This window comes from Coturnix japonica, chromosome 1 (genome assembly GCF_054131305.1).
Source record: "Coturnix japonica strain WE chromosome 1, WE-NBRP24, whole genome shotgun sequence".
NCBI lineage: Eukaryota > Metazoa > Chordata > Aves > Galliformes > Phasianidae > Coturnix > Coturnix japonica.
Window position 1 is genome coordinate 62,768,532 of NC_140663.1, and position 23,475 is coordinate 62,792,006.

A 23,475-nucleotide genomic window follows, 5' to 3' on the forward strand; every position below is an offset into this window, starting at 1 on the left:
GACTGAGGTGCAGGCAGCTGTCAAGCTGGTGTCTGGCTTAACAGCCCACATCAGGGCTGCTGTGTACTGCTGGTGTGCTCTGCCAGCACGTGCAATGGGCTGGCCAGGCCCCAGTGGCTGTGGCTCACCTCACCAAACCGCCTGTCTGTAACAAGGGGCCAGTTCCTCCCATGTCTCTTAGCAGCTACTGCCTCAGGACAGAGCTGTGCTGACAGGCATGATGATAAATAGTGGCTCAGGCACCAAAGTTCAGTTTGCAAAAGCCATAGAAGACAATTTCTACAGCAGCGCTGAAATTTCCTATGGTGGGATTCATCTCTCCTGACTTTCTGCTGTCAAAAGCTGATCTTGCTGCCTTGCTTCACAGCCACATCTGGAGTTCATTTCATCTCACTCTGAAGTAAGTATCCAAAATAGAGCAAAGAATTCAGCTTTGGAAATACTTCTTTTTCCTCTTGTGACTGACTGGCTCATTCCAAGGTATCTGCACTAAATTCATGTGGTGCTGACACTTCAGTGGATCCTCTAATTTGTGTGCGACAATCACAAGAAATGACATTCCCTCTATAGATAAAACTCTTCATATTCAATTTTAAAATGCATTTACAGAAGAACTGATGGGAAATTTCTGGGTGTCCCACTTTAAGAAATGTGCTCTGCTTTCTCTCCACATATACAAAGGGCTTGCAATTGCATTTCCAACAGACGTCTGTTTGTCCACCTGGTTGCAAGCTGATGGCAATGAAAATAGGTTACCACTGCTAATGTTTATATATGGTTTTCCTCAAACTTTGCAGTGTGCTGGTAGTTAAAGACTGTCTAAATGTAGATTACAATATGTGTAGCTTTGAATTCTGATTTATTCAGATGAAGGATTCTAAGAAATTATTATTATTATTATTTTTAAATAATTAAAGCACAAAGCACAAGGAAAAGATAACTCTTAATCTAAATGAATGTATGATTATTAGTTTATCTGTACTCTAAGTTTGATTGCACTTTCTGCATTCCAAGCTCTTTTAGGAGAAGAAGAAATTTCAGTTTATACATTCTTTCCTCATGTTAAAATTGAGTTAATTGTCTGAGAAATTTATTGTTAAGAGTCTAATGAGGAAACACTGCAATTGAAATTACTGTAAGTAATATCTTCTGTGTTGCATATCTTATAACTCAAAGATAGAAGTAAGCTGAGTTTTAATCTGTTAATTATCTGTGACATGCTAAAGGGTAGAGTCCCACTGACAAAGTGGGAAAATCAAAACTTTAAATGAACAAAACCAAGACCCATGATAAATCAATAAATATAAAATCATCACCGTAAGTGCCAGAAAATGATACTAATTAATTCAGTAGCAAGTGTGAATGTATCAGTTAAGATGATTGTCTTCATTTAACTACTAAGCTTCAGGGGAAAACAAAACCTTATGCATTTGTGGGTTCCTGAGAATGTGTTGCTAAAGCTTGGAAAGACTACCTACATCAGATTTTTTCCTTTGTGCTGTACAGTTCTGCTTTAATGAAGAACATGATGTGACAGTTTTGCACTTTGTATGAGCTCTGTTAGATATGAGAATGGATTTTCTGTGTGTGGTTGGTTAGCAGGTGAGAGTTGGGTTAGCTCATCTTTCCTGTGTGGTCAGTCTGCAGCCAGTTTGTCACCCTACATTTCCTGTGGGCCTCTGCAGGAACTACCTATAGCTACATCAGATATTCTTGATTTCTAATAGGCAGGCAATCTACAATGCGAAGCTGAAATTTACTGAGGGCATTCACCTCTCTTTCGGACACCGTGAGGGCAGCCCTCTTGCAGTTCTGCACCAGGGTCATGACAATCAAGGGCCCATACCAAAAGCTGTCCAATGTAAATGTACAGTTCATGTCCTTTTGAAGACCTAATTAATCTAAGTATCTCTCAAAAGCACCAATAGCTGCATGGCACTGAGGCTGCATGATACAGCCTGCCTTCTCAGAGCAGCTCTATGTGAGCTGAGCTATTCCATAGTTAGGTGCTAGAGAGTCACGTTTGGAGATGTGCTTCAGCAGCGTTAGTGTTTAGGCTTTTAAATTAAAATAAATAAATAAATAAAAAGTGAGAAAACCAGTTGTTCCTCCTGGTAGAGGCTGGCACGACTAGCATGCAGGCGGATAGGCTGCCAAAGGAATGGCAGCACGAGAAACCTGCTTTCTTTTGCAAAGCTGCAGGAACATTTTGCAATCACCTTAAGAAGAAAATCCAAGGTTTAAAAAAATGTGTTGGAGTGCTCCATTCCTCTGAGTAGGCAGCACTTTTGCTGTGACGTTGCACTGGCTTCCAGCCTGAGAGCCCTAGGGCGCAGGAAAGAAACAGCCTGACGCAGAAGTGACACACAGTAAGTTCTCTCTCTGCCTCTCCCTCTCTCTGTTTCTCTTGCTGTGTCTCCTCTCTCTCATTTCCTTCTTCTGTTTGTTTGCTTGCTTAATTGCTGAGCACCAGTGCACTGCAGACAAGCTAGGATTTGTGTACATCTTGGAGTCACTGGGTTTGAAAGAGATTACATAAAGTGCAACAAAGGAACTCTGCAAATTAGACTTTTTAAAAGGATAAACTTGGTGGACTGCGGGTTGCTTTATCCCTTTGTCAATAAAATCCTTTATTACACTTAATTGTTATTTTAAAACAGTCATTTCTATCATTCTTCTGGCCTCATTTAATTTTAAACGATGCTGGTGTCAATGATTCACTCTTTTGCCAAAGTTCAGATTTTTATTGAGTGGGCATGGAAACTGTTCTTTCATTAGGCATAAGAGAAGATGTGTTTATGCAGTTTAAGATTTGCTTAAAGTAGATTATTAGCTGGCAGTATGACATTAAATATTGTGAAAATAAAACCACGTCACTGATTTAAATGTTGTTTATTTAATGGAGGCAGGTATTTCGCAAAGTTAATCATCAGCAAAATATAAGTCAATAAAGAATGTGTTTGGTATAGAGAACCTTGTCATTCAGCTACCACCCTCTAACAATTGAATTAAGCCTGAATTCACCCTACGTAAATTATCTAAAACTTTATTTATTTATTTATTTATTTATTTATTTATTTATTTCAGTGCTTCTTGATTTGCAGGCTAAGATCATCTTTCATATAAATGATCCCTTTCATATAATGTAGATCGTTCTGAAATTTATGTGTTTGATTTCTACAGTCATTTGTGGTGGATGCTACTGGATTAGGATTTAGAACTGAAAGCTGCAAAACTGAAACAAGAATGTTCCTGAGGCTTAATATCTCTGTATCAGACAATAGTGCCTATTATTTGCTAATAGTTAGTGCCTATTCATTATCAGTAGGAGTAATTTTGGGGGAGAATTGTTACTCTTCTGGGCATCTGTGGATTTTCTCACGGAGTCTAAACTACTCCTGGATGTCTCATCTGGGAAAACTGCACACACTAGTGAAGTAGAGTAATTTATGTAGGCTGGCTCCAGGAAAACTGCCATGGCCCTGCAACCCACAGAGTCTAAAAGCCCATAGTTTGCCCAAATGGCTTCCACTCAGGGCTCAGTTGGCCTCCAGGACCTGCAGGAGGAGAGCTCTGACAAGTTCCTAGAGGAATTAGACAGACTGGAATATCTAAGGTGTCAGTGTCCAAGATATCATAGTGATATTTTTCGAACAGGAAGAACAAGAGATTGGATCTACAGGAGAAAAACCATGGACAAGATAATCACCACTGGCAAACTTCAAGACAAGCCACCTTTCCAGGACAGCAATAGTTCTGAGGTTCCTGCCAAGGTTATGTGCCGTAACTGTTCAAAACTAAAGGTATGGAAAGGAACCCTCACTATGTATTTTCTTTAGAATACTGACATTACCAAAGTTCAATAAATTCAGTACGGTAATGTTTTATACTACATGATTTGGAAATAATGCTCTAGGATATGATTCCTCAGTACAGGAGAGACATAGAACTGTTGGAGCACATCCAGACGAGGGCTACAAAAATGATCGCAGGGATGTAACACCTCTCCTATGAGGACAGGCTGAAAGTACTGTGGCTGTTCAGCCTGGAGAAGAGAAGGCTGCAAGGTGACATGATAGCAGCCTTTCATTATTCAAAGGGGAGCTACAGGAAGGAAGGGGACAGACTCTTTAACAGGGTCTGTGGTGACTGAACAAGGGGAAATGGCTTCAAGCTTAAAGAGGGTAGATACAGGTTGGGTACAAGAAAAAAGATTTTAACAGTGAGGGTGGCGAGGCACTGGAACATGTTGCCTAGAAATGTGGCTGATGCCCTGTCCCTGGAGACTTTCAAGGCAAGGCTGGATAAGGCCCTGGGCAACCTGATCTAGCTGTGTGTGTCCCCATTCATTGCATGGAAGGTGGACTAGATGAGCTTTAAAAGTCCCTTACAACTCTAAGGATTCTATGATTTCAGGCATATAGAAGTCAATAAATGTTTTCAACAATTAAAAGATAAGGTCATGTTTTACTAGCAAATCAATTAAATGTGTGCTATAAGATGAACAGTAGCTACTTAAGCATCGTTTTGTCCATATTTTTCAGAATAGGAGAAGGAGGGCTAATTAAAACATTCCACAGTCATAATACCAATAATAAACAGCTTTTTCCTGTAAGTTTTCCCTAAGGAAGGAAATTGCCTAAAAGAGTACGTGGTAAAAACATAGAAGGTGCACGTCAGCTTTCATTTTCTTTGTAGTTGAAGAGGCTTTGCAGGCAGTCCTGAAGATGAAAGTAAAATCTTCTGTTTTAATAAAAAAAATGGCAATGACCTTTTCATGCAAAATTAAAAAGCAATGCACTTGATTTTTCTGCTGCTGAGGAATTCAGCCACAAAGAAAAATGTATTGTTTTCTAAACTATTATTTTCTCTCTTCAGATATTTCTTGGAGCTCTAGCTTTTTCCTTTTTTGCAAAAGGATTTTCTGGAAGCTACATGAAGAGCATGTCCAGTCAAATTGAAAGGAGATTTGAAATCTCATCATCAATATTTGGCATTATTGATGGCAGCTTTGAGTTAGGTATGTGTACTCTTTTTAAAAATGTAAAAATAATACTTCTTAATATATTTTACCTCTACAAACCTTTTTCTTTTTTTTTCTTTTTTTTTTTTTTTCTTTTTTTTTTTTTTCCCCCTCATAATATTATTGATGATCTCTCCTGATGATGCAGGTAACTTAATGGTAATGGTACTGGTGAGCTATCTTGGTCCAAGAGTTCATCGACCGAAAGTAATTGCTGTTGGATGTCTCATCATGTCATTAGGAGCATTTTTGTCAGTGATGCCTCAGTTCCTAATGGGACGGTAAATATGGAGAGTTTTCATATTGTGTATGAATTCACCTCAACCGTATAAAGGGTTTGCTAATCACACATCTGAGTTGAGAATTGTGGTTTCTTCCAGATGTATTAGCGAATTGTGATGAGATCTTAGTGGAAGAGGTTTGTTTCTTCCCCCATGACAGCTCTTCATGCTAAGCTTTTTGAAATTATGAAGTTGTTTATTATTCTCCACTGAATTCAGGGAGAATAAATATCTAAATACCCTTTCAGATCTAAGCTGTTGTACTTACATAGCTATCAAAACCAGTTCATACCTCTAATCCTTCAGCATCCTCTGTGAATAGTGGTTGAAAATAAAGCTCCTCTGTCCCTCAAAAAATAAAATCATTTAACTGTGCTTTTAATATATCTGTTCTTTAGCTCCAAGACCCTTGCCTGTTATAAGGAGGTCATGAAAAGAATTATATCTTGGGAGCATTGTTCAGAAAGCTGACACAGTCACTGCTCTGTGAAGTAGCCAGGAAACTGCACTGCATGAGATAGCATGGGCCAGAAGCAGATCAAAGGAAATTTCTGATTTAACCCAAACCTGTAATCAAGCTTTGAAGATTGCCCACTCTCCACAACACTGAGGAAAACACGGTGGCCATGGAGGCCTAGCTGTCATCTATCAAAATATTAAAGCTTAGATCTTGATTACACAGCCAGATAGAATATCAACTCCTCATTTATCCCAGTGCAGCGTGAATGTACTCAAGCTGGTTTCAATTTAATTACTTTCCTCTAGTAGAGACTACCTAAATATAAACTAGCACATCGGTTTTGAGGCCTGCATTAATCTCTTTATGAACAAAGACTGGTTAGTGTTACATCCCGAACCTGGTAGTTTTAAACAAACACAGATATCTCTATGTTACCCATCTGTCACATAGGTTAGAAACCCAGGTGCCGGTATGGAAACAGTAGAATGATGCGAACAGACTCTGACTGTCCTTCAGTAAGAAGAATGATCTCTTAAGCCCAGGAAGAAGCTCTTTAACTTAAGAAAATACTGGTATTAGAATGGTCACAGTATTTTGAAAAAGGTGTGAAAATAGATACTCTTTCTATTTTCAGTGAAAGCGCTAGAAGTGGGCAGCCCTTCCACTCTGCCTCTGTGTGGCAGGAACCCCATGAACACAAGGCTTATACATGCTTTCTGCAAAACATAGTCTTTGATATGTCAGTTGTATTTTACACAGTTGTTTTCCAGTTATAATTATGAAAGGATAGCTGTTACTGTGGACAACTCATCTACAAGTGTATCAGCTTGCTCCCCAGCGTCCTCTGTGGGCCATCCAGTCTCAGATGCTACAGAAACACCCAGCACAATGAAACATTCAGGTAAGATAAAGCTCTGATGTTGGATTCCCCCATTTTATGTCCCCTCTTTTTTTTTGGATTCCCTTCCTCTACTTGTCCCCACTACAATTTATTTTGTTTTTAATTACAAAATGTAATAGCAAAGCCCTTGCTAGAAATCATGACATATACAAACCCACACAATTACAAATGCATGTGAATATGAAAAATATATTGATGCTATCTTTCTATTGCAATAATGTACTTTCAGAATTATGCTCACATAAATTTAAATATTTATGGCCTGCAGGATGTGAAAAAACATCGAATTCCTATCTTTGGCTCTTTGTGTTGGTGGGGAACCTTTTACGTGGAGTTGGGGAAGCACCAGTTATGCCACTGGGGGTTTCATACATCGATGATTTTTCTAAAGAAGAAAACTCAGCATTTTACATAGGTAATATATGCATGAATTATTTTTAAACTCAGCATTTTACATAGGTAATATATGCATGAATTATTTTTAAGCTCAGCATTCTTTTTTATAACATTTTTAGCAAAAAATAATCATAAAAAATAAAATCTATCTGCTCATGCTCTTATAAAAATAAATCTGTCTTTCTGATATGTGCTGGATAATTTGTGCTGTAGAAACAAAGAAGCAGTGGAAAAGTGATCTCATCTTTATCTTTGAAGAATATTTATCAAACTGTCCTTTTGCTTTCCTTGAGTGGCTGCTGCTACATGTACTAATTTTGTCTGTGATGAAAAGAAACACAGTCAAATACTCTTTTCTCCAAAGTGAAATCATACCTTCCTTAGCTAGCACATAATTTTCAGTACCACAGGTTCAGAAAGTAAATTCATCCTAGTGTGGAGAATTATCTTTCATCTCAGTAATGAAAGCATGTGTTTCAGAAGTTCTTATCTGACTTTTTAAAATTTACAAGGAATACATTTCCTAATGAAAGCCTTTTATAGTCACTAGTTACCTGAGGAAAAAATAAAACCTTTGAGAGGGTGTTGTAACAAATTCCTTCTAATGAACATTTTGTTGTTGTTTTGATGAAAGATAATTTATTGCTCAAGACAGAACTACTTACACCCAAGTTAATTTATTTATTGCCAAACTGATTTAATACCTTAGTATTTGCATGTGAGGGAGCACAAAACATCGGGCTGAAATAAGCTTGGTGAAGCTGGGCCAGTCATAGAGATAACAAGACAGTTTCAGGAAGTGCTCAGTGAGAAGTACTACTGGGTTAGGCCACTGCAGATGTTTTTAGGGGGAGAGGATATCTACAGGTTACCCAAGGAGGCTGTGGCAGTAAAATTGGTTTACTTTGTTCAGAGCGTCATTTTTAGTGGTGTGATCTTTTACGACAACTACACTGATGGAGTGGCTGCTTCAAAAATACGCCCACCCAATATGCGCCTAACTTATTCAAGTATTTTATGATTTTTTGATATTTCACTTCTGTTTAGGTCTATAGACTTGCCAATATATATGTACGAAGATCTGGCCTATATCAATAAAGATTTAAAAGCCATTTTTATAAATGAATTTTTGAGTTTATTTGAAACTCAGTGTTAATATAATAAATCAAAGGTAGTAGAGGTGTTCAAGCTAAAAATATAGTCAAGCTATTTAATTCACTTTCATTGATTTCTCACTGACACAGAAGGTTTGAATGAAGGGAATATCATCAGTGAGTTGAGAACTCGTACATAAGCCTGTATCTGTTGAGCCTATGATTTCAATATAATTATACATGAGGCTAAGTATATGCTACAATTTTTAAAACTGGTTATGTTACTCATTAATAGAAGGACTTGACTAAGCTATGTATATATACAGTGAATGACTAACTGATATGTCTGAGTGATTTACTGTTTATTTAGTCTGTTTATTAATTATAAAGGGTAAATACAAAAATGTGATAGGAGAATATCTCAGTGAACTAATTTGGCTTTGTGTTATCACAGTACAAGCATATTAACTTAGTGAAGTTATTCTTGAATTTAAAGATTACGCAAGAGTGTAAATAATCTAAAAGCTTCATACCTATGCAAAATTACTGCATATACACCTCTTAGTTTACCTGTTAGCTTATAGTATCTTAATGAAATACACTTACACTGCACAACACCTGGCCAGGCCATTGGTATGGATGTGCTGGTTTTTTAATCTGTTTATTTTAGAAGTTTGTCACTGAGTATTTGAATTTTGAAGATAGAGTAAATACTTCGGAATAGTAAGATCTGCCTTAGACTAGTGGATAAACCTAAAGTGCTAATTTCAGGCTTCTGCTCTTATATTCCTTTTTCTACTGAAGTCAGTAACTTTGGTTACACCAGACTTTTATCTAAAAGGCCAGATCTTCCAATGAAGTTAAATGAGAGATGTAACTGAAATCAGTTTGCAATTGGAGCAATGAAGCAAAGATGAAATATTGTACAGTTAAATTATAAACTAAAAGTTTATTTTTCAAGTCCTTCATCACAAGCTGAGCAATCACTGCATTCAGAAGAGAGTTTGCAAAACAGGAGAAAAATCTCTTCAGTAGAAAACATATTAGGATTTACAAGGCATGTTGCCAACCATGGGCAAGAGCTAACAAGCAGGTCAAGAGTTCCTTTTTTTTTTCAGAATAAAATTAAGCCTTCTGAAACTCCAAACATCTCCCAAGTGGCAATCCTATTCTAGAATTCAGAAATCTGAATAACTGACTGTTTTTTGAAACCATGACCACCTCATAGCTAGGTAGTCTTCAACTGATCAAAATAAGTGGTGAGGACCTATGCTTAAATTATTTTGAGGATGTTTTTATCTTCTCCTGAATGCCTTGGTGGTCATATCCCAGGTTACTTGTATACTGTATCTTCAAAATACAACCTCAGCTTCATAGGTATGTGCTAGCCTTTGCAGCTGATTCAGTTGCTTCTAGGTGCAACAGTCTTCTTCCGACCTTGTGATAAACGGAGGCAGAGGGAACCCCAGTGAGGCCAGCAGTAACACTGAAAGCTGATTTTAAAGAGGTCATGACCTGATCATTAGATTTTGTGATATTTATAGAACTTCATAAGCAACTATTAACGCAGCTGTTAGCTGATTTGTTCATTCTGGTGCTTCACGAATCAACAAAGATAATGCCTAATGAATTTTGTTGAAACACTGACATTTCCTTGTTGTGTTGCCTGATGAAAGAACATCATAGAGATTGCAAATGTAGTTGCAAATGTGCTTATGATACCTCCGGCAGTTCTTAGAGTTGCATGTTCATTCATTAATGGTCATAAACTGAATGACGCCACAATGAAAATCTGAAATTAGAGAAGAATAGGGATGAGTGATGTTCTCTTTCTTCCTGTTTCTTCTACAACCCTCACTTTGCCTGATTCTTCAATGCAGATTGTGGGTTTGACCACTAATGGTTTATTTTCCTACCTGCCACTTAGTATTTTATGGTGAGTTGTCCCCTCACAACCTGTGCCTGCCTCTTTTGCTTCTCTTCTCTCTTTGTTCTTGCCAAGTGTTCTCCTCACTCTCCTACACTGCTCTCTTCTGTTGCAGGACTGGTGAGGTCCTCAGGAATGTTTGGGCCGACTCTGGGTTTCCTGCTTGGATCTTTCTGTGCCAGCCTCTGGGTAGATATTGGCATTGTGGATATCGGTAAGAAATGGCGAGGTGGTGCATTAGATGTATGCAGTAACCTGTGTGCTAAGGTGCATGTTCCCAGCTTACTGCTCCAAAAAGGGGGGCTCTTTGGAGAGTTTTCCTATTCAAAAACTCATGTTGTTTCCATTTTAATATATAAAGAACTGCAGTGTGACTGGAATAACCCTTACTTTAAGCCCTTTACCCCCACTGTAGAAACATTTTGGGCCTCTTTATAGGCTTGTTAAAGCCCTTGCAGCACCCTTGTTGCACAACTGAGAACAAATGGGTAAATGCTCTCTGCACTAGGAAAACAGCGCTTACATTTTTGACGGTAAAAAGTATGTTCTCCTAAAAAACACATAGTAAAAATTAATATGAAACCTCGTTTCTTTGTCTAAATCACTTTCAAGTCCCTAATCCTGCTGAAAATTTGAGGAACTTCAAGGAAAGCTATTAAGCTTGGGAATGGAAGAAGGAGGGAACAGACGAAGACTGAGAAAAAGAGGTTATCTTTTGAATGTGAGGGGCCCTATTGCTGCCACTTGTCCCACAGAAAGTACTCAAAATATCTGTACTTGCACAAGCACATAGAGTGAAGCAAAAAAATGCTATCATGTGTCTAGATGAAGATATTGGCATGTCTTATGACTGTCTGGAACTGATTTGATACAAGCTGCATCCCAGTTCCTCATGTTCTTTGTGTGAAACACAAATGCCTTTGTTTTAAATTGCATATAAAAGGATGTGTATAAACAGTTTAATTATCTGCATGATATTTAATCTCTTTTTTCCTGTCTTCCCACACCTTACAGATGCTATTAACATAAATCCCAAGGATACTCGATGGGTTGGTGCCTGGTGGCTTGGGTTGCTCATCTGTGGAGCAGTGAACTTCATTGCTTCATTGCCTTTCTTTTTTCTGCCTTACTCCTTAACAAAAGAAGGAGAGGATGAGAATCCAAAGAAAATCAGTCATCTGCCTGCTCAAGGAGATCACTGTAAAACAGACCCCCCAGCTCAGCCACAGTTAAAGTTCTCTGAGGCGGTAAAAGGTGAAAGATTATTGCCCAAATGTCTGCGTGTGAATTCTCTCTCAGGAGTCCATTTTGAGCTAAGCATAAGTTTGCCAAACCTCAGCAAAATGCAAATTTTTGTAATGCAAATGGTGGTCAAGAATGACTTCTCTCAATTGTTATGTTATTGCAATATTAATTATTAATAATAGTAATTGCTAAGGATATGTTTCAGTCACAGATGAAATCTGTTCTTACATCAGACAGCTAGAGGAAGATCATACTGTTGCTTTGAGTATATTCTCAGTTCAATCTAGTAGCTATCATACAGATATAAGAATGACAAAGTGAAAAACAACCTGTCTGTCATTTATGAGCTAGCAGGTTGTTGTTTACCTGTGGCCAACATATGGGAGGGAAACAAAGGGGGATAACCAGGTGGTCAGGCCCAGCCAGCATGGGTTCATGAAAGGCAGATGCTGCCTGATCAGCATCATCTCCTTCTATGACCAGGTGACCTAACTGGTGGACAAAGAAAAAGCTGTTGACGTAGTCAATGAGACTTCAGCAAAGCTTTTGACATTGTCTCTCCTATAGAATTCTCCTGGGGAAGCTGGCAGCTTGAGGCTTTGACAAGTACACACTTTGTTAGGTCAAGAACTGGCTGGCAGGCCAGGCCCAGAGAGTGTTGGTGAATGGAGTTAAATCCAGCTGGCGACTGGTCACAAGTGGTGTTCCCCAAGGGTCAGTGCTGGAACTGGCCCTGTTTGATATCTTTATTGGTGATTTGGATGAGGGTGTTGAGTGTACCCTCAGTAAGTTTGCAGATGTTACCAAGCTGGGAGAAGATGTTGATCTGCCTGAGGATGGAAGGTCCCTACAGAGATTATCCTTAAATATTCTATGATTCTAAAGGTGTTAGTACTACAGTTGGAGGAATTTCACTGAATTCACAGCTTCTATGTATGATCTCAGTGAGTTAATTTAGTACATGCCAGATCAAGTCCAACTACTCATGGCTGTACTCACTCCCCTATGGCTTTAATTGGATGCATGCATGTGTAAGGGATGGGCAGGATATTGCCTGGTGAAGTACTTTTAGGTGTGATTTACAGTTGATAGACTATAAGCTCAGTGCAGGTTTTTGTCTTCACTGTCTTAATGTTATTGACATGAGTGCTCCAGTCAAGGATCTCAGGAAATGTTCTAGCCTTTACTTGGGCCACGTACTCCCTCCCTTTTTCTGAATATTGACTTCTTGCAGGGCTTGCATGTGGTTTGTGAAGCTCCTGCCTTTAGGCACCAAAATTTTCAGTTTGTATGTAATAAAGTCTTAAGGCTCTTCTCAGGGCACTGTCCTCTACACTGTTGCAAGTTTTAGTGCTGTATGCTGTCACATACAAGATAATGTGTGCGATGAAGTGCATCCCAGAGTCCTGAGGGAACTGGCTGACGCAGTCACCAAGCCCCTCTCAATGATATATGAAGTCATGTCACATCCGTTTTTAAGAAGGGTAGAAAGGGTAGAAAGGACAACCCAGCTACCAACCTGTTAGCATCAACTCTTTGCTGGGGACCATAAGAAAGAAGAGGACAGACTCTTTAGCAGGAGCTGCTGTGATAAGGGGAAATGGCTTCAAACTGAAAGATGGGAAATTTAAGCTGGATATAAGGAAGAAGCTTTTTACCATAAGGCTGGTGAAGTGCTAGAATAGGTTGCCCAGAAATATGGTGGAAGTACTGTCCCTGGAGAAATTCAAGACCAGTCTGGACCAGTCTCTGAACAACCTGATCTAGCTGTAGATGTCGCAGTTCATTGCAGAGGAGTTGGACTAGATGACTTTGAAGGTACCTTCCAACTCCAAGGATTGTATGATTCTATAATCTAGGATTTCTCTTGCTCAATCCAGCATTCACTGTGCCATTTGGCCTTGATGTGTCATGCAGTAATAGCTCTGTAGGTTAAGTGCTGGGAAAGGGAAACTCTCACTTGAACCAGTGTATGTTTTGATTGCCAAAGAATTATGTCCTACAGTACAGACATTAATTAAATCAAGCTTAGTTTTACAGTCAAAGGATGCCACAACAACTCTTCTCTGTTTAGCAGGGTGTACAGCATGTACCTCTCCATTGCAGATTTCCTACCAACTTTGAAGAAATTGTTTGGAAATCCAGTTTTCCTGGTGTATGTCTTCCTCACCATTCTGCAGTATAATTCTCTTGTTGGATTGATAACATATGAGACAAAGTTTATGGAGCAGCAATTTAATGTATCAGTAGCAAAAGCCATCTTTCTAGTTGGTAGGTACATGTCCTTATTTTAAATTCCGGTTTCGGAAATGAAGTTTTCTTTGTATCCTTTTCTACGATGATCTTCTGTGAAGTTTTTGGTAAAAAAAAAAAAAAAAAAGTAAAAAAAAAAGAAAAAAGTAGAGATTTATTATTTTTCCACCATTTTTAAAAACTGATATTAATTAGTTTTAAATTTAGTTAAATAATAATGTTTGTTTTCCTGGTCTACCTAATTTAGACAACTAGAGGGTTATTAGCACTGGATGGATGTTTTTGGCTGATGCTTTTTTAAAAGACTGAGATTGGGATTGTGTCTGTGTTTGTGAACAAAAATATCCCACACAAACTACAATGAACTAAGAACTAAAAGACCAAGACATGTCTGATTTTCCTTTCAGAATAAAGCTCTGCTATAAGTGTTCTTCAATTTTGATGACAAATACAGTTTTTATATGCAACGAGAAACTGAAATGTAAAATGCCAAGTCACTTCTTTCAGCTCAAAGCTCTTTCTCTATTTGCTGGTTCCCTCAAAAATAAGTTCTTTGTAGTCTTTTTAAAACAAAACAAAACAAAAACCAGTGCTGAAGTGATATTAATCTTACAGTGATGGATTAATATGGGTTTATAATCTGGCAATAAGATCAGGGTATTTGAAGACATTGCAGAATTTGTATTCCATTGCTTTAATTTGAAGGCAATTTCCTATTTTTTTTTGGATTTCATAAACAACCCCTCACAATTAAACCTTGCAAAAGCTCTCTAGTTTGCATGTGAGTATCAGGACTGGAGTCTGTGAAGTGCTGAACTGATAATATCTAAATGCAAATCTTTAGATGATTCATATGATTCACTGTTGAAACAAAATGGAACCCAAAGCAAAATGAGACAGAGTTTTCTTTCATGTTTTTTTTGTTTGTTTGTTTGTTTGTTTTGTGTTTTTTTTTTTTTTTTTTTTTTTTTTTTTTTGTTCCCCCCTACCTCTCCAGCTGTTAGAAAGTATGTTGCTTTAGATGAAGAAATGCCCATAAGCTAAGACACTTCTCTCATTTACTTGAGTTTCTTATAGGCACCTGTTTTGGTATTCTTGCTTCAGTATGCATGCAAACAACAATGTAATTAAAAGGTAGGAAATGTTGAGGAGAAAAGAATTTTTGAGCCCTAACAGGACTTGAATGAAAATGAAGTAAACTAAATTATTTAAAGGTAATAAAAATTCTTAGAACCTCAAACGATCTGTCCAAAAAAGGTATCTGATATTTTAGAAAGTACTAATACTAGATATTTCTTCTAAAAAAACAGGTCTATTCAAGCAGCAGCAGCAGTTAACACCTTTTTGTTACCTTTTATTTGCAGGTGTGATACTTTTACCCATTACAATCCTGGGGATGTTTCTAGGAGGCTATTTGATCAAGAAATTCAAACTTCACGTAACTGGAATGGCAAAGTTTGCATGCATCTCCTTTATAGTAGCATATCTGTTAAACCTCTTGTACTTTATGTGCAATTGTGAGGTGCTCCAGCTGGCTGGTCTTACAGTGCCTTACTCTGGGTTTGTATTCCCCTGGATTTGTGTTTGTTGCTCCTTGTGTCATGCAGAGCATGGGGCATGTCTTCCTCTGCTCTCATAAACTGAGTTTGTAGTCTCATCTGGACTATAAACCTTCTAATCTAGGAAAAAAAATTGAATTTGGGTGAGTTCCAAAACGTTACCTTGCTGCTGATTTACTGTGTATGTAGATATACATATATGTCTGTTTAAGAGAATGTATTTTCATTCTAACTGAAGTGTATTGGGTCTTCCACATGTGTCAAGCAGTGTGTTTTCTGCTACAGTGTAGCTGCTGTGATTATACCACTCTATCGTTCCTTTGCCGGTGACATAAGAAAATCCTAGATAGTGAAATAGACTTGTCAGGATGGAAGGATGCCTAGTGCTGGCACTGCGCAGAATGATTTGATTTTGTTTTTCAAATTTAATTAGAGTTGGACAATTCCTTTCCCAAACTGTGTATTGCAAGATACTGGCAGTATGGAAGACACAGAAGACACAGAATTGTAGGGATTGGAAGGGACCTTTAGAGATCCTCAGGTCCAACCCCCTGCAAAGCAGGCTCCCTACAGCAGGTTGCACAAATAGACGTCCAGGCAGGTCTTGAATATATCCAGAGAAGGAGAATCCACAACCTCCCTGGGCAGACTGTTCCAGTTCTCTGTCACCCTTACTGTGAAGAAGTTCCTTCAAGTATTGGTGCAGAACTTCCTTGCTCCAGTTTATGGCTGTTCCTCACAACCACTGAAAAGAGGTTGGCCGTGTCCCTTTGACTCCCACACAACATATTTGGAAACATTAATAAGATCATCTGAGTCTTCTTTTCTTGAGGCTGAACAGACCCGGGGCACCTAGCCTTTCCTCATAGGGGAGGTGCTCCAGGCCCTTTTATCATCTTTGTGGCCCTCTGCTGGACTCTCTGCAGGAAATCCCTATCTTCTTTTGTACCAGGGAGCCCAAAAGTGGGTTCCAGGTGAGCCCAGGTGTGGTACTCCAGGTGAGGCCTGACCAGGACAGAGTAGAGGGAGAGGATCACCTCCCTTGACCTGCTGGCCATGCTCCTTTTAATGCACCCCAGGATCCTGTTGGTCTTCTTGGCCACCAGGGCAAGCTGTTAGCTCATGGACAACTAATGTTGTCCACCAGGACACCCATATCCTTCTCTGCAGAGCTCCTTTCCAGCTGGTCATGTCCCAACCTCTACTGATGCTTGCAGTTATTCCTTCCCAGGTGCAAGACAATGCACTTGCTTTTGTTAAACCTCATCTGGTTTCTAGCTGTCCAGCTCTCCAGTCTGTCCAGGTCTTGCTGAATGGCAGCGCAGCCTTCCAGTGTGTCAGCCACTCCTCCCAATATGCTCTTAGACTCAATATACTCTTGTATGCTAACAGATGACTAATTAAATTCATCATAGACAGTTGAAATCTTTATACTCTATTTCAGAGCTATAATTTAAAGTTTGTCCCTGCTTCCATGTAGGGAGTAGGAGACAAAAACATTGTGGAAAGTGGCTTTCCCAATATCCCCTCTAGTAGCTTTGCCTCTAGAATGCACTGTTCTCTAGATGAGCAGTTGCCAGCTTGCATAGGTAGTTAGTTACCAGCCTCTCTTGGTACTTGGAGTTGCTGACCTGCCTGAGTCCATTTTTTCATCTGGGAAGTGGGAAATGATGCTGCCAGGACAATGTGGTGAGCACGTAAATATTTCCCCTTCCTTAGCAGGACCATGGCTGTGCATCCTGCATTTTGCTGACTCTAGCAGCCTGCCACAATTGCCTACTGTTTAAAATTAGTTCAGTCAGGTCCAACAAATTTCAAGGGATTTGAAAGGATTAAACTGAATCCTGCAGGGCTTGCTAGATTTTCAGTTCAGACAGAAGCTCAGTCCTGTGTTTTGTTTAGTTTTGTTTTTGAAGTGTTTTATGTTCAGAAGAATATCTAGGTGTTTTGTGAAACTTGAAACCCAGTTCAGCTCTGAGGGTAGTTACATAAAAGATGTAAGATATTTGCCCAGCAGAGATACCTATGCTTGAACACATAATCCATTCTTGATATTTTACTTTCCAAAACTTTTAGGATAAATGTTGCCCACTTGAAAAGTGTTTTGGATAGAGGGGCAGGTAGAAAGAAAAGGCAAAAGACAAAGAAACAGTGTTGAAACTTTAACTAGGGAGACTCTTCAAAGCAGAGGTGATTTGTAGGTAGTGAGCTCCTAATGCTTTCTGAAAATCAAACTCTTCCACCATGCTCTTAGTATTTTGCTTTTTACATTCTTGATTCTAGTTGTCTTCCAATTATTTTGGTTTGATCCAGATGCAAGGCTGCTGCTGAACAAAGCTATTTTCTTTCAGACTAGTGCAACTTTGATTGCCACTGGCCAGCTCTGATTCAGTGAACCACCATCAAGGGTATCTTGCTGCTGTATTTTTATGTTGTTTTTTTTGTTATCATTTCCAGTACTCAGATACAGTTTGATCTTCAGTAATGCTAGGGGCAAGCGTAGTCCATGTGTGATAAGAGATTTTTTAAGTGCAATTTTCTTTCAGGTGAGGTTTCAAATGAAAAAGTAACACCTAGTAATTTTCTCTAGCCAGAAATACCTGGTGTATGAGTTCCATACCTTTTCAGCAACAATCCATAAAAACATTAGCAGATGATGAAAAATATCAAGAGCAGTTTGGCTTGGTCAAAATTAGTTGTCTCCATACAATAAATTCAGTCTTCTAGATGATAGCAGATGTCTGTCCATATTGATTGTTTCACATTCTCTCTCTTTTCCAGCCTACTCTCTTGTATTTTGTTTAAATATTTAATTTTACTATATAATTATTTTGTTTCTTGCTCTTTTTCTCCAGGTTTAAACAGCTTTCCTCCCCTAAAAACAGTTTCATGGCCAGTTGCAATGCTGACTGCAGCTGCAAGGTGGATCAGTGGGATCCTGTATGTGGGGACAATGGGATCACGTACATGACAGCCTGCTTTGCGGGATGTAAATCATCAACTGGGATGGGAAAGAATATGGTAAATGTAAAGTAAATGATTGTGTAGACAATTAGATTTCTCAGTACATAGTGGTTTTTTTGGCCTTGTGATTAAGAAATTGCATGTCCATGTTTTACTTTTTAATTTGGTAGTAGAGACTGAATGAATGATTGAATTGTATGTTTTAACAGAATTTTGGTGAGGTGAATGAACTCAGGCAAGACATGAAACATAAGGCTTTTGCCTTACATTTCTTGATTTTGTTAAAAACTAGTTTTATTTTCTGCAGCATAACTGTGAATTTGGCTTTACGTTTCTCACTAGGTCTTTTACTATATCCATGTCTTCTGACAGAAGCAGAAATGTCTTCATAATAACACTGAAAAGACAGGCTGTATTTTCAAACTCATACTGTTGCATCTGTAGCCATATTCTCTTGCTTCATTCACTTCAGGGGATTTGGTTTTCAAACTTATGTCTCTTGCTAACTTCAAAAGCTATGAAACATCTCACATTCAATTCAGCACCAAATGCTATTTTGGATGCATAGGTACCCTGATTGTTAGTGTTCATTTCTGTGTTCATATCTACATACTTTTTACTTATGTACTTCACAGAATCCCTCAGCAGAATAACAGTTCACATCTGAATTTTATAGCTTTTACCTGTCTTCACTTTACACGGAGCTCCATCATTCCTCACAATGGCATGGCTGAAACTAGAATCACAGTTGCTTTGTGTCACTGGAGCAGTGTAAAGCGACTGGAGCATACTAATGAACTTGGCCATCAGACTGCAAAGATTACTAGGGAGGTCCTCTCACTGTAAACAACAGTCCGCCTGTTAAGGAGAGTGAAAAATCTAGCTACTAAAATGATCTTGAGTTACTGAATTCTGATTAAATGACTTCTCATCTTCTCCTTTCAGGTGTTTCACAATTGCAGCTGTGTGGAAGGACAAGAGCATGGACATGGGAATGCATCTGCAGTTTTGGGACAGTGCCAAAGAGAGAGCTGTACCAAAGCATTTCCCTATTTTTTAGCATTACAGACTGCATGTGCATTTATTTTAGCCTTAGGAGGCACTCCTACATACATGATTATGTTTAGGTGAAATACTTTACCTTACCTTGACCATAACACTTGGGGAAAGAGAAAAGGAATAGACCATTTGATTCAAAAAAGGAAAATACCATTTGATTCCTATTGTGAGGAATTTGACCACATTTGACCAATTTGACCACACTGGGGCTTTGTACCTTTCCCTAATTCCAGTTTAAGGCTGAGTTGGTACTTTGGTAAGGAGTGGGTAAGCCTTATGCTGACATTTCACTTCCAGTGACAGAGATGTGTTTAATATATCCATGAACTCAAAATGAGTGTGGTGCTAAGTCATGTCCAAGGTGTCTATGCTGTTCACGTTACCACAGAGAAAAGCATTCACCTTTGTAAAGCCTTGTTGGCTCAGAATGTTTTGTGTGTTCTGAGAAACTCACTACTCCCATTTTATATCAAGACAGACATGAACAGATTACAAACAGAACAATGTCAGCAGCAATAATTTTTTATTTTTGTTCCTTCGGTTGTAATGTGGCACTGCTATTTTGCTCTCAGAAGAAAAGACAATGCTCTGTACCTTTTGCACGACACTTTCTTTCCAGTTATGCTTATGGGTGAATTGCAATCATCAGCAGTCTGTGCACATGGCTAGTTAACTGTCTTCCCTAAAGCTGCTCACTCTTTTGCAGTACTTCTGGGTGCAGACGTTCTTGCCTGGATTATGGACAAGACTGGGCAAGGTTTCCAGAATACTAATGTGTATAATGAGTAGCCATTAATGTTATTGCTGAAAAGATGATGACCTGGCGTAGTGTAGTGTAAATCCTGTTCAGCCTGGCCATGGCAAACCCCCTGCCTGCTCCTGTGCCAGCTCAGTACTCTCTGCAGCTTTTTGTGAATTCTTCTAATTCCTCTGATGGACACAGGCTGTATATCCACTGGTAGGAATGAGATGATCTTGTAGGTAACAAACTTCTACTGTTTCTGTGTAAAATGCAGACAGAGGTGGGTTTTATCTGCAGGTAGCTTGCAGGGATTGCACAACCTCATTACTGCTCTCTGTTCACCTTGGTACAGGCTCCTTGGTACAGCCCCTTCAGAAGAAAAGGCAGCTTCTTGGAGCTGAATTCGTGGAACAAATTAACTACTTTTACTTGGTTCACTTCAGTTTTCTTGTGCATCTTCTCCCAGAAATCTTTGCAATTTTCTCTCCTTTGTTTTAAGAGTAGTTTCTGTAAATACCCCCAACAATTTTGATGGGACTTCATCCACTGAAATAAACAGAAGGCTCAGCATCTGATTTATACCTTTGGTGAACATTTTCAGTTGGTGTTGAGTGAGCTCTGATAAGTCAGCCACATTACTCTCACAGTGGTGCATGTGCAGATGTTCACAGCACAGCAATCAGCTATTAAATGTATTTCTCTGTTGCTCCTTGAAATGTCTAAACAATGTGTTATTTTTGTTTCCTTTTTAGATCTGTTTCACCAGATCTGAAATCCTTTGCTGTTGGGATCGAAACTTTAGGTGGTAGAATACTAGGTAAAGCTTCATTTCTTTGTGTCATTCAAGTAGGCAATCCAAGAAATAGACCAAAACTCTGAGAGAGCGAATTTGGAAGAACTTTAGTCATAAGCAGAAAATACATTTCAGAATGTTTGGAAGAGATAGCTATATGTTTCCTGGTATGCAATTACTTATGATTATCTCCTCAGATTTTTTTTCTGTGCAGTGAAGGAATTAGTCAAAGAAATGAAAGTGTGTTGTACTCTTATTTGTTTGGTTTTCAGACGCATCTGTCTAAGCACGGTTAGTTTGGATACCCTGGCTTTTGAAATCTCCCCAGTGAAGAAACACCCAAATAGTTATTTGGATCTTTCATCTGAATGCTGTAGGGAATCAGTCTTGTGCTAACAATATTGCTAAAAGATTTCATACCAAAATCACATTATAACTTACTGATAGTATTAAAGCATCATAGCTATCTCATGGGAATCTTTCAGTAATCCATTAGTAACACATGCTGGATGGTTGGTTTTGATTGAGAGTATAATTGGAGCCCCTGGCATTGTGCTAAACATTTTTTATTTGCAAACTGACTGAACAGATACATTAGTGTACATAGATATTAATATACGATGACACGTAATTTCCATACTGGGGACTGAAAATTTATTTATATTATATCTTTGTAGATAAAATTAGAATTCTACTAAACTACCATTAAAGTGGAATTAGCAACATCCCCCCTCGCCTCCCCTTCACCTCTGTATATAATCTTCTTTAGATACCTGTCCCTACCTAAAAATTTTCACAAGTCTTTTGCTCTCAAAGCCAGTGCAGGATTTTTCATCCCATTCTAGGTAGCTGTAATTCAGAAACTCTGCTGTTAATTTTATTCTTTTTCCACCATAATGTTAAACTCTGAGATCTGCATAAATGAGATCATGTAATAAGAATTTTCTTTGCAGGTGGACTCCCAGCCCCTATTTATTTTGGTGCCTTGATAGATGAGACCTGCTTGAAATGGGGGACAAAAAGCTGTGGGGGATCTGGGTCTTGCCGAATATATGACACAAAAGCATTCAGGTAAGCTAAAGTCATCAGTAAGTGATTAGAAATTTGGCTTCTGAGACATCTTTGACCAGTAAGAACTGCAATACATTCTGCCCACAATAATTTTTTAAGAAGTAGATTAGGATACCGAAGCAGTAAAATGATGTATTTTAACTAATCACTGATAGATCAAAGAAACCATATACTTTTAGAAACCAGTAGAATCACAGAATGGCCTGGATTAAAAAGGACCATAAATGATCATCTAGTTTCAACTCCCCTGCCATGTGCAGGGTCATCAACCAGCAGATCAAGCTGCCCAGTGCCGCATCCAGCCTTGCAAGTCTAATGTATGACATTGCTTTGCACTCCCTTACATCACCAGAAATAGTTCCTTCAATGAAGACCTAGTGCAATGAATAATTCTGCAGTGCTTTGAGTTTGTGAGAGACCAAGGAACAGTAGAATAGTTGTAGCACTGCGGATGCTTTTCCTCAACAGTCATTTCTCTGGTTCCTCACATGTAAGAAACTTCGCCATATTCACCTGGGGATGAGTGAAGGTTGGGTGAGCAGGTAAAGCCCACCATCTGCTGAACTCTTCAGACAGGAGACATTTCCTTAAGAAGCATAGGACCAGATTAGGGCCTGTCTGAGACTGAAAACTATGAGATTGTTTTTTACTTGTCATTTACCAAAACATAGAAAGATACCTTGCTGGGAATAAATGATTTAGGTATCTTTTTTTTTTTTTCCTTTTTTTTTTTTTTTTTTCCCCTCTCACTCAGAAGTGGCAAATAGTAATATAAATGTATTTTTTTTATTTTTTTAATTTTTCTCCCCCTAGAAATGTCTATCTTGGCCTCATTGCAGGACTACGGGCAGGGTGCTGTGTCTTGTACATGGTGCTTTGTGTTTTAATCATGAGACGCTTCAAAACAGATGGCAAAGATATGACAGACATTAAAACTGCAGAAGAAACAATCAACAAAGAATCAGTTACAGTGAACAAAAAAGATGCTCTTCCTGGTGCAAAAACCTCAGAAGAAAGTGAAGAAACTTGTATGTAAAAAGGAAACAAGGCTTTTTCTTAGCTTTGCCTAGTTTCCAATTTCTTCTAAGCACAACAGGGGTCTACCTGACTTCAACAGCTGGTTTACATTTGGAGGTTCAAAAAATACCTTTGAAACACTGACTTTGAAGCTGCTTCACCCTATTCTCTTCTTCTCATTATCTGAACAAAATAGAGGGAAAAGGTTTTCAAAATTTGGGGGGACTCTTCCATCCTCATATTCCCAGTCCTTTTCTAGTTTGCCTATAGGACTGATCAGGTTTATTCAGTGTCATCATTTTGATTATAATTTAAAAATTAAAAAGATGAAATCTACAATAAGCTTATTTTCCATTTTTACCATTTTAATTCCAAGTCCAAAGTCTCTGTTGGCTTCTATGGTGTGGTTCCTTGTTACAAACTTGGTCCTACAGCCCTTGCTCAGGTGAGAGCCCTAGGGCTGCCAGTGGTCATATGAACAAGAACTGCACAGAAATGCTAGGGTTTGGCTTGAACACGTTTACAATCAAAATGGACTGCAAATAAAAGAAAATAGCGTATTAATTTTGCAGCACATCTCAGTTCTGAGTTTGAGTAAACTTATTGTAAACTGAAGCAATAAATTGATAGATATTAAAGTTACGTTTCTTTATTGGTTGTTTTTTGTTGTTGTTTACATGTTTGTTTGCA

General features: G+C 38.5%; 1 protein-coding gene across 8 annotated transcripts; it reads left to right on the forward strand.

The window, feature by feature from the left end:
* Positions 1-284: 284 nt before the first annotated feature.
* Positions 285-23,427, forward strand: LOC107316671 (solute carrier organic anion transporter family member 1C1-like). 8 transcript variants are annotated; one of them, XM_085542768.1, is made up of 15 exons: positions 285-400; positions 3,658-3,803; positions 4,879-5,020; positions 5,172-5,304; positions 6,535-6,665; positions 6,934-7,080; positions 10,198-10,296; positions 11,097-11,336; positions 13,434-13,598; positions 14,945-15,140; positions 17,995-18,160; positions 19,049-19,230; positions 20,657-20,721; positions 21,651-21,768; positions 22,582-23,427. In XM_085542768.1, the coding sequence occupies exons 2-15, from the start codon at positions 3,693-3,695 to the stop codon at positions 22,802-22,804; spliced, it is 2,118 nt and encodes a 705-aa protein (XP_085398894.1). In that variant the 5' UTR covers positions 285-400; positions 3,658-3,692; the 3' UTR covers positions 22,805-23,427. The 8 variants fall into 8 exon arrangements, 5 of the variants coding, with proteins under 5 accessions (XP_085398894.1, XP_085398901.1, XP_015723939.2 ...); XR_014944488.1 differs by lacking the exon at positions 285-400 and adding an exon at positions 1,991-2,369 and having other exon boundaries at positions 19,049-19,919; XR_014944489.1 differs by lacking the exon at positions 285-400 and adding an exon at positions 1,991-2,369 and having other exon boundaries at positions 19,049-19,136.
* The last annotated feature ends 48 nt before the right edge of the window (positions 23,428-23,475 follow it).